This window comes from Phaethon aethereus (genome assembly GCF_964289735.1).
Source record: "Phaethon aethereus genome assembly, chromosome: 3".
Classification (NCBI taxonomy): domain Eukaryota; kingdom Metazoa; phylum Chordata; class Aves; order Phaethontiformes; family Phaethontidae; genus Phaethon; species Phaethon aethereus.
In genome coordinates, this window is record NC_138576.1 from 88,858,795 (window position 1) to 88,871,734 (window position 12,940).

Here is a 12,940-nt window from a genome sequence, read left to right on the forward strand (position 1 = left end):
AACTAATACACTGTTTTCGTAACACTGAGACAGATACACATGCTTTTGCTCACATACATATGAAAAGCCACGGCTTTTACATAAATGTACAAATATATGTGTATACACACACAGGCTTAGCTCGGTCCTCTCTCAATTCTCCCACTTGTTTACCTAGTCCCTAGAGGAAACCTTCTTTTCTGAGGCTTTCCGAAAGTCACTGTCCTTGCTCACTACATTTTATCTATAGGAAGCACGACCTCTAAAAGTAAGGTTAGTCACATAGAGATTTATGTGAACAATTTAATATCCCTTCTTTGATCGCAACAAATGCAGTCTTCCTCTAAAAACATCATCCCCAAAACTGCTGAACAGATCATTTTTCTCCATCGTCCCTTTGATCATATCACTTTTCTCTTTGCATTCCTCACATCTTACCCAGCTCTATTACATCAACTATAGCTAGCTTTTCAACACTGTCTCTCTCCACAGCCTACCCTCATCCTTGGCATCACTCTTTATTCAGTATCAAAATGCTACCCTACCCATCCTTCTACTGTTCTAATTTCAGCACCATTTCTCAAAAGCATTTCTAATTTCCCTGTTTGCCATACTGGTTCTCTTTTAAATCCTCCTTAAAACTCTCCCTCACCATGTCTTAAAAAACAGGAGGGAGGGAAAGAGGGAGAGAGAAAAGAAGGGAAAAGACAGTAAAAATCTAACCTTGACAATGGATTAGTTGTTGATGTGCTGAGACCACGCCTGTACTACAGGCTAATACTGTCTCATTGTTTTCTCACACTCCCCCCATCTGTTTGCATCCATCTGCTGTCCCTTGTTTTATATTTGGAATTTTAGTATTTTGGAGCAGGGATTGACTTTTTGTTCTGTACGAGTAGAAATCCCACTTCTGTGGGGCTTGGCTCATGACAAGTACTTATATGTGCGTATACAACATATATGACTGCACAATAAACACAAAAAACTTAATTATACTCCTTGAAGCTGAAAAAGATCACCCTTCATGCACTTCATCATGCTGGAAAGTCTTTTATTTCCAACACTCCACAAAATACTGAAGTAGCATCCATGTCTTTCTGTCATTACAACTAGTTTGCTAGTTGTCCCTTGATGCAAAAAGGGAGAATGAAAAGAGGAGATTTCTGCCTGTTATTGTCAGGTTTTGCCTGGGGTTTCGTTTGTTTTCAAAGATGACAGTAGAATCCTTCTACTGTCTTTCATGCAAACACCTCAATTTTTATTTATGCAACTGGGTGTATCACACCAGCACAGAAACTCTCAGACCTGGCTATAAACTTCAACTTTGACCTGCCACGCTCATACCAGGCCCTATTTACAGATAATTGGAAATTACAGTATGTTATACTGGTGTCTGAGAAAGCACTGCCCATGAAAATGGAAGGACGAGACCGAGGAACTCATACTCATTTATGACCCAAGCCAACGACTGAATCCAAACTTCTAAGTCAAATACCAACTATACCACGTAGAAACCATTCACAAAGTAATATAAAAGCCTCACAAAGAAAATTACTGATCCAGTTTTCCAGAAAGCTAAACATTTCCCCACTCAACACAGACAGTAATATTGGTTATACACATTAGACACATTGAGTCTGAATTTCCATAGATGCATTTGCATATGCAGTACATTACACATACATTTCCTTTTTCTCCCCACAAGTATTTTCAGTGTTGAATGAACATTATTTATTCAATTGCATCATTATTATTTTGGAATGAATTCTATACCGCAATTAGAAGTATCTACACCTACATGCTTATCTCTGGGTTCATGTCATCCAGTGTTGTGACAATTAAAACAACTGGTAGGCAAGGTCATAGCTAATACCAAAGTATTTTGATGCATAATTTAATTTCACTTAAAACTTACGTATGTATTTTCCTATTCATTTCTTTACAGAGTCTCTTCAGAATTCTTTATAGCCGTAACATCATTCCCCTGAAACCTTTCGATTTCCATGTTTTGAAGATTTTAAAATCCCCAAAATAATAAAACCTTGTCTCTGGCCCACTGAAAGATGAAGACTGTAAAAAAGTAGCACAGCTTCTCTATTCTTTAGAATAGCCAAGGTTCATTAATAATAATTTTGGCAGAGAAAAAAAAGTAAAGGAAAACATGTTATAAAATGTTACTTTCTCACAATAACGAGAAGTTGCTTTTTCTTTTCAGAGATGAGAAAAAGGGTAGCTGTACCACAGAGTGCTTAGAAAGTACTATCTTTCAAGATATGCTAGAAATTCCAGGTGACATCATTTTTGGCCAAAGCTCAAAGGCTACTGTGAAGGGATACAGCTCTTCCCAATTATTCCCTACATAAAGATCAAAATGAAGGCAAAGGGCCAATTCTTAGAGATGCCTCATCCCAAATGTGCTATGTGATTACCTACATACTCATCGCATATGTGGGAAGTATTTTTTTATCAGTAAAGCCACAAATGCTCCTTCAGCAGAACTGAAGCAACTGCCTCTTCTCTCCCACTCTGCTTTCTCCAATAACAATGACCATCAAAGACCAAGGTGGTTTACACAAAGCAGTGTTGATTCTACTTAGGCAACACTGGATCAGTTAAAAACAGCATTGTAAGGCTGTGTTCGTTTTTAGGGATATGCATCCTGTCACCCAGAGTACTAGTTTTGTTCCAAAGAAGCATAATGAAGTTTTAAAAGCCAGGACATTTTTTTTAAGCCTCTGACTGTACAGAGAAGTTATACCAATCGAATCCAAATTATTTTTAAACTGGTTCTGACTGCCTAAATGCCTAAGCAAAAGCAATTTACATTCACATATTTTATTTTGCAGTTGAAGTGGGGTAGGAATGCACACCCACTCAGTCAATCAAGAGTATGTCTTCAAGCTACAATAGCTTGATTACTTGCAACTGCTTGTCTCTACCTGAAAAGAGCTAAACTGATTTTGAACCAGCCAATTCAGGTAAGCTCACACTTCTGAATTTACCTCTGAAAACCAGTAGCAACCAGTTTCAAGTTTCCACAATGAATTTCCCACTACTGTAATTATATCACCTTCACTTATCTTTAAGTATATGGTTAGATACCACAGCACACCTTTTTGCGACTCTAAGTGTCAGAGGATGAGCATTAAGGAATTAAAAGCATAATTCAAACACAGAGCTCTCTGAACTCCCATGGTAAAAAAATTACTCTCTTTAGTGCTGTCCCCACAGAAGACAAACCGGAGTGATTCCTACACACTGTCCAACGTCACAGCTCTGGCTGATTTGTTCATCCCTTGCGGCAGCTCTGCAGGTGCGGTGCGGGGTACCCATCACTGACTTTCACATGTGCCCGAAGGCGGGAGAGCAGTAGCCGTGGGGAGGCGAAGCCCCTGCCCAGAACACTGAGGGGCCAGTCCTTTATCCTCTGACAGGGCCCAGCTCCGTCCAGGCCCCCCTCCATCATGCTCTTCAGTCAACTCCATCTCGTCTTCAGGGACATACTTAAGCTCCAGGAAGAGAGATCACCCACCCAGGGCCACACAGTTCCCTCGCATTTTGGGTGGCCGGCAACGGGCTGAAGCGTGCATGCGCTGCCTCAGGCTCTCCCTCTCTACGTAAAGCTTGTACCTGTTTACACACCCACTTCCCAACGCCTTCCCTCCACATTTCCTCCCAGATAACCCCAAGGAAAAGGGATGGCCCCTGAACACTCTGTCCTGTGACAAAACACCACCTGGTAAGAAAGGCTTTATTAACAAAGACGTATTTAGCACTGGAAGCAGTTTCTCTCTGGCCTGCCTGTCATTCCTGATGCAGTACGCAGACACAAGTCCAGGGAAAGAGTAATGCTCAGGTGCGGGACTTTATAAACTTGGAAGAAATCAGGGAGCCACACTAGGGAAAAATTATACTATGCCTGGGAAAGAGCCTTTTGCAAAAGTCACAGGAAGGCAGCAGACACTGGTGGGAAAATACCTATACGAGGGAAGTAACTAGTCTGACAGAGCTAGATACAGAAGTTTTAAACAACAGAACAAGTAACATACAAAGCAGAGCTGTGCAAACTTTCCAGTGTTGAAGTCCAACAGCACTATGAAAATAATACCATAGCCTTGGCCTTTTCTGCTTAAATAACAAGCTGTAAGCAAGAGCCAAAGATGTCTATCATTTGGAGAGCAAAAAGTAGACTGAGACCACACTCTCACTTTACAGATAGCTATAAAGATTACATGAAGATAGGACTGTAAAGACATATCTTTAAGTTCCTGCCAACCTAATCAAGATGGTATTAACAGTGATCTCACACTCCATCTGTCTGGCTAGTAATTTATGAAAAATGTACTTCACTATTACAGGAAAAATATGTTGCACTGCTTGTGGCCACAAACCTACCACAGCAGCCCAGGAACTCTTGGATCAGAGGCTGAGACCAGTTCTTGACATTTACCTGGTACTGCCAATGAGATCTGATTCATTCACATAGTGGGTTTGTTTGTTTGTTTGTTTTCCCTTCAGACAGATAAAATAGCTGACAAAAAACTTACAGCCCTTTGCAATTGATTGGGGGGGGGGGGGCGGCGGGGTGGTGAGGGGGGTGGATAGTGGTGGTGATGGTGTCATTTTGGAAAACTATCAAATCTTCCAATTTCCATCAAGGCAAAGCTCAGGGGTAGCACTTTAGTATCAGAATTACATTAGATGACCTCTGGGTATCAAAACAAAAACAACACCAGTATCACCACACTGGAATTAATTGCTAATTATGCATTTTTTTGCTTAGCAAAACTGTTTGGGTCATCCTTCTAGTTGCTGCAGCAAAGGAAGATATGAAATGAAGAACATGGTAAAGCAGGACAAAAAAACCCTACTGTAGTTCTACAGATGTTCTTTCTGCTGCACGTTGGGGAAAAAGTATCTAGGAAACTACTGACTGCTATAGATGAGGTTAAGATATTCAGAGCACTAACGGAAGGAATAACAGCCTACGAGCTAGTCAATTCCTACTCATATGAACAACTTAGAGACATCACTGCTTTTTATGCTGAATAGCAATGAAGCAAAATGAGCCTCTAATATTATTAGAAGGCTTGCACACTCAATATAATTTTTAAGATGTCTGTCACAATCAGAACATACAAAGTTTTCCTCCTCTAACTGTGGGACAAGACATGGGCTTGGAGCACGAGATTATTTTCATACCAAATAAAATACCTAAATTATTTCGTATACAAAGGCTGAGTCCATCCCAAGAACAAACTTTATCAAGAAAATAAGAAAATAGGTAAATTCAGTCTCTTTTGTTCCATCTTCAGGAATGCAGATGAAGGGAACCCTTCCCCTAAGTACATATGCTCTTGTGGCTCCAATACTCCTCTATAAAACTAAACACCGCCATTTACTGTATTGCAATATGCTAATACAATTTTGAAAGAAATTGGGTAAATTTTCTAGCGTTCCTTTGAAAATTTCTAGCTATGATATCCACAACTCATACTCAGGGACATTTTTTGCCCCTTCAGTTTTGCTCCTCAAATTCTTTCATTTCTGTTCAGAAACACTCTTCTACCAATCTCACTTTGCCAGATCAAAAAAAAAAACCAGATTTTTCTTTTAGAAATATTCTTGGAAAACAAGAAAACGAAATGTCTTCACTTAATCCAACAGATACACTCTTTGTAGCTTTGCTAATATATGCAAATTGTCTGATTGCTTGAAATTACTGATTAACCAGGCTGGAGAGCTGATTACCTGATTATCCAAGAGAAAAATAATTTAGCATGATTTTGTGTCATTTGACAGTCTAGATAATTTTCCAATTAATTTGAGTTTTCAAGTGAATTCAGAGATACTACTGAAAAAGAGAAAAGAGGTCAACGATCTGAACGAAGGTAAGCTTTCCAGGAATTTTCTTCTTACAACAATCATTTGTCAAACGCTGTTGTTAGTTACAGACACTTCAGACACACACACACAAAAATGAGAACTAAAGACTTCCAAAAATATTCAAAAACCAACCCATGGTAAAATCTTCAATGCTCTTGTAAAGCTATCATGTAGAGCTAGACATAAGATTAGCGGTGCACTAGTCTGACACATGGCACCAAACTTCCAGTGTTACCAATAAATTCTGAACTACACGTGAAGCAATATGTAGCAGATATTTTGTCTATATGCTGAGAGGATAATAAATACTGGAAATACGTACTTGCCACTGAAAAGTTGTTGAGTGGATATGGAAGATCCACATCCTGGGGCTTCTCCTTATAGCCTATGAAAGAGCCATCTGTCTTTAGCAGGAAATATCTCGGCCGCCAGTTTTTTATATATTCTCCTAAAGGAGAAAAAAAAATGGTCATTAGTACCGTAGAAAAAAAATCCTTTGATATTAAAAAACGTAACACATTATCAGTGTCTAACATTAATTATAGCAAAATCTTTTCAGACCTTTTTAATTTGCAGCGGAAACCTTAACTCCCTCCAAAAGAAAAGAAAATGGAATTGCAGTGGTAAGCCTGGACTACACAATGATGCCTCTGGAGTAAGAAGCTACAAGCACTGTATAGTAATATTCTCTAATTCTAAATTTTGTCACAGTATACTCTTCAAAATCCTACATCTTTACACGTATAAACAGTTCAAAATTTGCTGCAGGCAAAAATAAGCACTACAGTTTGACTTTTAATGAGAAAATGAAATCTACACTACTACAAGGTAGAACATTTATCCTGCTGAGCCAAAGCAAAAAACATTAATTTCCTCAAAACATAGACTAAGTAAATACAAGAAAATTGGGGGTAATGGAAGAACCTACACGAACTATACTTAACAAATATATCTGAAAGCAAAATAAATAAAAAAGACAATTTAGAAGCCCATTAACTTTTAAGAGGTAAATCCACCAATAAACCCACTACCTCCACCTTCCCCCTACCCCAGTCTGAGCAGAAGATTCTGCTAGCCATGAGGTATTCAGGACCAGAAGTATACAGAACAGGTCAGCAAAGACACTATAGCTTACTTAATGTCACTTATTTGCTATTTAAGGGTGAAAAATCACTTTAATAGCATTTAACTTAACAATGCCACACTAAAATACCGGCAACAACTTCATTTTTAAAGTACAATTACTCAGTTAAGTACAAGTGAGGTTAGATCTGCCCAACTTTGCCCGTCTTGGGGCAAATTCGACATGGTTTAGTGGGCATGGTGGTGTTGGGTTGATGGTTGGACTTGATGATCTTAAAGGTCTTTTCCAACCTTAATGATTCTGTGATTCTGTCTTTGATTTCTATCAACGCTGCAAAGTGAATAACATATGTACAAGTACTTACTAAGGCTTTAAATACGTCACTGTTTCATCATTATGCAAGTGAACATTTTAAGAAAAATGTGTATGTGACAATGTAGAATTTCCAACCATGCCCAAGACTTCTCACCATTTGCAAAATGCTCAGAACCGACTACTCCAGGGGCTGCACTGGTCCTGGACTAAGCCCAGCCCTTTAGTGCCATTTACCACCTCAGCACCCTGTTAACTGTAGCTATGTAGCTTTTAGACAATTCAAAGGTCAGAAAGAAGTTTACATCCATCTGACACAGAGACTACTCCATTAAAGGCTAATCTAAAAATTCATTAATCGCATCTTCACCTTTCCATCAGAGCGATCAACTAATTGTCACTGAAGTTCAACATCAGAATTGCTAATATGGCCTTGCTGAACTTGATCACAACTTGTAAGTATTTTGACGATGCTCATGGCTTTAAAAAAAAAAAAAAAAATCTAACTGCAGCCATTAACATTTCCAATTTTCAACATGTATTTAAGCAGAGGAGCAAGGTAGGGAGTAGGAGATGGAGAAGAGGAAAGAGTAAGAAAAATGAACACCAGGCTATTTGTGCTGACTTATGTTTCCTGGCCCTCAGTAGCAAGACTCCTCCTATTTAGTCCTGCTTCATAGACAGCAAGGTACCTGCTTGATTTTGTTATCTAGACATTTTCATAGAAAGAAAATTGAAGAAGTCAAAGTGTTACTTAATTTGACCACAAAATTAATAGAGCAGATACAGCACTAGTTACATTTGTATTGACTCAGAGCTTTCTATCTCAGATCCCTGCTGCTAGTTCAGCTGGGAACATCCTTACTGACACTGCCAGTCTGAACTGATTTCTCAATGGGAAATCCCAGCTAATGTAAAAGAAAACAATAAAAAACCAAACCAAACCAAAACAACAGGTATGACATATTTGTAAATTGGAGATGAAATACAAGTGCAGGATGGGTAAACAAATACGTAACTTTAATACCAACAATGGTGAAAAACTATCATCGTTACACGAAAAGGTAAAGACATTTCTTAAATTAAGTGTGCTGAATACCTGAAAACTAAATAATCATAGGCCTAAGTAAAGGTGTGACTCATGTTTTAAGAACGTTTAAGATATGCCCTGTGACAAATTTGTCGAAATCTGCATGGACTCAAAAGCTGAATCCAAAACAAAACCTTACGTATCAGATCATCCAATGTAAGTTTTAAAAATATTAAGATCCTAGTTGCTTTCTGAAAGTTAAACAGACCGCAAAGAATCTTCAGTACAATTCTAATAAATTATATCTTATTTAGTTGTAATAGTAAGTGACTGTTATGAGATAAAGTGCTTGTTACTGGCTTTAAAATCTATCGAGATCTTGGTCTTATCTAGAAGGTGTGTTAACTGGAAGGCAGACACTTAAAACTACTGAAGAAGAGTTCAAGGACAGCATGGAGAGAATACCAACATGCCTAAAACAGGTCAGCCATCAATGGTTCAGGTTTCAAAGAGAGTTCTCCTTTTTGTAAGGAATAAACTGGACAGGGAGCTAAGCAGACTCTGCTCCAAGCATCAAAGCTGACAGGGTAAGTACACTCATTAGTCACTTCAGGAAAGAACAGAAGCCTTTGCTTACTTACATACACACTCTCCAGAACTAAACCTGTAGAAAGGGAGATGGTTCTAGCAGGTGCCCTTAGAGACCCAGTGCACATTTCCCTGATCACTTACTCCCTCTTCTCCTCTTAGGACAACACTGCAGATTGCATTTGGCTTCTACTAGGGACGCAGAGTCTCTTAATCAGAAAACAGAACAGATTTTTGATCATCTACTGAGTTATGCTGCTGATGTTCTGCCTGGAGAAAAAACATTAGAAGAGTATGACTGAAGAGAGCTAGCGGCTTTGAACAAAAGCTAATCTCAAGAAGATATAAATATTGAATGACTATAAGTACCAGTTTATCCACAAGCATAGCTGTACCTCTGTCTTCGCCCTGCAAACTACAGCCAGACACAGCACATGTAATTTAAAAGCGATTGCAAAACACTATGGCTTCATAAGGATCCATATATTTCTTTCAGACGTATTTCTTTGAAGAATGTTTCTTCCTAAATGGTTCCCCAACATGAATCACAGTCAGACTACTTTTTCCAAGATGTCTGTACAAACACACACACAGAGGAAAAAAACGAGTTTTGTCTTGAAATGACCAATATTCCAATCCCTCTTTAAGGCCCATACATGAATATTTATCATCTGCCCTTTATTTATTTTGTAATTTAATTGACAAATGGGTGAACACTTTTGAAGACTAAAGTAAACAGTGGTATCAGTGAACAGTTCACTTAGCTGCTCAAGTGGTTTAATGGCTCTCAAGATGCACTCTAGGTGCTCTCTTATAACTACATTCCTTCTACATAATCTGCTTAAAGATAGGAAAACGTTTTTTCCTGTACTTCTTAACAGACATGTGCTTACTGAACTGCTCTGAAAGAGAAATCTGCATACAAAAAATACTATAACACAGCAGAGTACTTGAAAAAACACTTCCACGTCTTCTAAACTACAAACCCCGCATTAAAAAAAAAAAAAGTATATTTTACACTATAAGCAATATTTAATTAAAGATATTTGGAGTGTATGTTTAACAACTAACACAAGCAAACAACAGGAAATTTACATCTGAAATTCATTAATTCAAAGAAAAGAAATTCCTTGAGAAAGGAGAAGTCCAGACAGTCTAACCAAACCACAAGATATCCTGACAATTTAATGAAATGGAGCTGCAGTACTTAAAAAAGCAGTGGATCTGCCATAGAGAATTAATCAGTTTGTACCCTGCTTCCTGCTGAGTTAATGTAAGCTAAATTATTATTTTGCTTAAATTTACACCCTTCTAAGCTGAAAAACATGTTGGTTTAGGATCTGTTTATTAGACAGTAAGGAAAGGTCTCTAATTTCAACCACTGCAGCAAAGAAAGCCAAGTAATTCCTACATCATTTTAATTCTACTCAAAGCTTTTAAAGCTACTTGAGAAAAGGGGCACTAGAATATACATCTCACAGATATATACAGACAATAAATAGATACACACACACAAAATACAAATTTAGAACCAGTTTTAGGCTGTTGGGATCTGCTTTTTTAATAACTACTGAGAGAATACACCCAAAAGATGAAAGAAGACGGCCGTACATTCTTGAAGCATGTGAAAATGCAATCTGATCTTCAGGCAAAAAGCACCCTCATAACATGCAACTCTTTAATTAATGTTGTATTTAATAATACGCTGGCTAACAACAGTAACAAAGAATGCTTAATGAAGGTTTGTTTAGAACATGACCCTCGTGGCTGGCTCTGTATTCGCCTCTGTACTGCAACCTTAATGATTTTTCTTTCTTGCTTTTGACAGCTAGCAACAAGAATCCTGCCTTCAGGACATTTCACAAAATACATTTATTCTAGTGATGCAATGTTTGTAGTTTTGATACTGCTGAGGAGCTTCACAAAGAAGAGCTTTCTAAGAAACCATACGAATAGTCAACAAATCTGTGTTGGACAAATGTATCACTCAAAGTTCATTATTTTTTTTACTTTACCTCAGAACTCAAACTCTCTTCAAACGTATAATTCACCTCAGATTTGATGGTTGCTAGTGTTCGTCTCACCATTTGTAACCCCTAAGCATATGGAAATTCAGCAACTCTTGAAAAATTATTCAGTAATTTAAAATTAATATTATCTTTAAACCTTATTTTTTAAAAAAATCACTTCTGCAAAACATCTACATTTTTCAATATGTAAATGGTTTTAGAGGTGTGAAGAAAATGTCTTTAATATACAGTGCTGATAAGCAACAGAAACCTGAGTTCAAAAACTTGCTTCCTTAAAAGAAGCAACAGCTGCCACACAGACATAAGTGAGATATAAGGGAAGGGGCGGGGGGGGGGCGACACCCAAACCCCCTCCAAGCAGAGAACACCAAAAATCTGCCTCTTGTCTGTGTCATCAATCTGCTAAAATAGATTTAATAGAAATAATACACAAATATTGTTCTCCCTTCTTTTTTTCTTTCTTTTTCAAGAAACTTTTTTGTTAAACTCCAGATCCCCCACACTAGCATTTAATAAACAGAGGAGGGAAAAAATGGATTTATCTAAGAGCGTTAAGAAAAATTATATAAAAGTAAATAAAACAACTTAACCATATGCAACTTTTCTTGAAAAAAACAACTATAATTAATGTCAGGTCAAGTCAAATATCAGAAGTAAAGCCAGTGGTTTTGAGATTGAATTTACTTACCTTGGCCCTCTGAGGGCAGTGTTACCTAACGCACGATTAGAAGCATCAGCAGACTATTTGATTAAGTCAGTAGACACTAGTAAATCTAAAGCACTTCTGTTAAATACTTACTTCTGATTTCATGATAACAAATTTGCAATACAGTTCAATGCTACTGTAAAAAATAAATGTTTGAAAAAAACTAAAAAGTATACTTGTCCTCATGATTCAATTTCAGCCTTCAGTCTAATGTAAATGTGTAATTATACATCATGCAAAAGATTTTACAAAATCTTACTGCATACCAAAAAATTAACTGCAATTTTTCCTACATGCCTTAGCATTTTAAAAGCTATTTTTATTATATTCTCCCTCCCAAGTGTTTGCTGGCAGTTCAAAGAAAAGCAGAATTTGGAACTAACGCTTTTTGATTCTGTCTTATACTGCAAGACAGTGATTATTTATTTATACTGTTTTCTTCCCACAGTTCCCCATAATGCTAAATGACATTTTGAGCACATCTGTACTTACATTAGACAAAGGAATTTTTCCAGTCACAACTGGGAAATAGGAAACAATTCATGCTACGTGTGGGCATCGGCTTATACCACAGCTGAGCTTCCATTAAGTTTCCTGCATATTGGGGAATTAAGGTGAGAAAACTCAAGTGCCCTTCACTGTCCAAGCTATCACAACGATCCAGTGCAGATATAAAGACTGCTCAATTTATCTGTAGCTGCTCACAGTAGTGCGGCCAGAAACCCCTGAAAACTACAGAGACGTTAAGATTTTGCAGAAGGCGGCAAGCAGCCTCGGGAACAAGCTCTAGAAGTTCCTCTGCTGAGCAAGGAGAGAGGAAGGAGGGGACAGCCCGCTCCTCCATGCCAGCCAAGGTGCGCTGAAGAGCAGGCAAACGGTAGGATCTTCTTCCCCGAAGCAGCAGTAGGTAGTGAGCAAAGAGAAGGGCTCTTGCGAGTAAAACAGTGATGCCAAGCGGAGAGGTGGAGTCATCGTGCAGGGCGAGGCCACAGAGCAGCAATCCATGGTCTCGGCATCCACCTGGTGCAGCTAAAGCTATGGGGAGGACCGAGCTTCTCAATGGGAAGGCTTGCCCTGCTCTTACCGTGGGCTTCTCTTCCCTCCAGGCTCTGAATGCAACCTACAAGCATGCTCCAGCTATAAGTTCACGAGGGTGCAAATCACCACCCACCCTGATTTTTTCAGTACAACTACTGGAGTGAGTCAGTGTCCTACCTTGTATAAATGCAACAGTACTTCAGCTCCTGCTGTTTATTCAACCCTTTCCTGTTGCATTAATAATATCTTCTCAAAAATATCTAAATATCTAGAGGAAAATACTCAAT

At 38.3% G+C, this 12,940-nt stretch overlaps 1 protein-coding gene across 1 annotated transcript in view; it reads right to left on the reverse strand.

Moving 5' to 3' along the window:
- The window catches only part of AKT3 (AKT serine/threonine kinase 3), a gene marked incomplete at both ends in the record, with an annotated part of 140,939 nt that overhangs the window by 65,705 nt on the left and 62,294 nt on the right, over nt 1-12,940 (reverse strand). Inside the window, one exon of the mRNA XM_081997128.1 lies at nt 6,188-6,313. Coding sequence (XP_081853254.1) covers nt 6,188-6,313 — 126 coding nt within the window. The remainder of the gene's footprint in view (nt 1-6,187; nt 6,314-12,940) is intronic.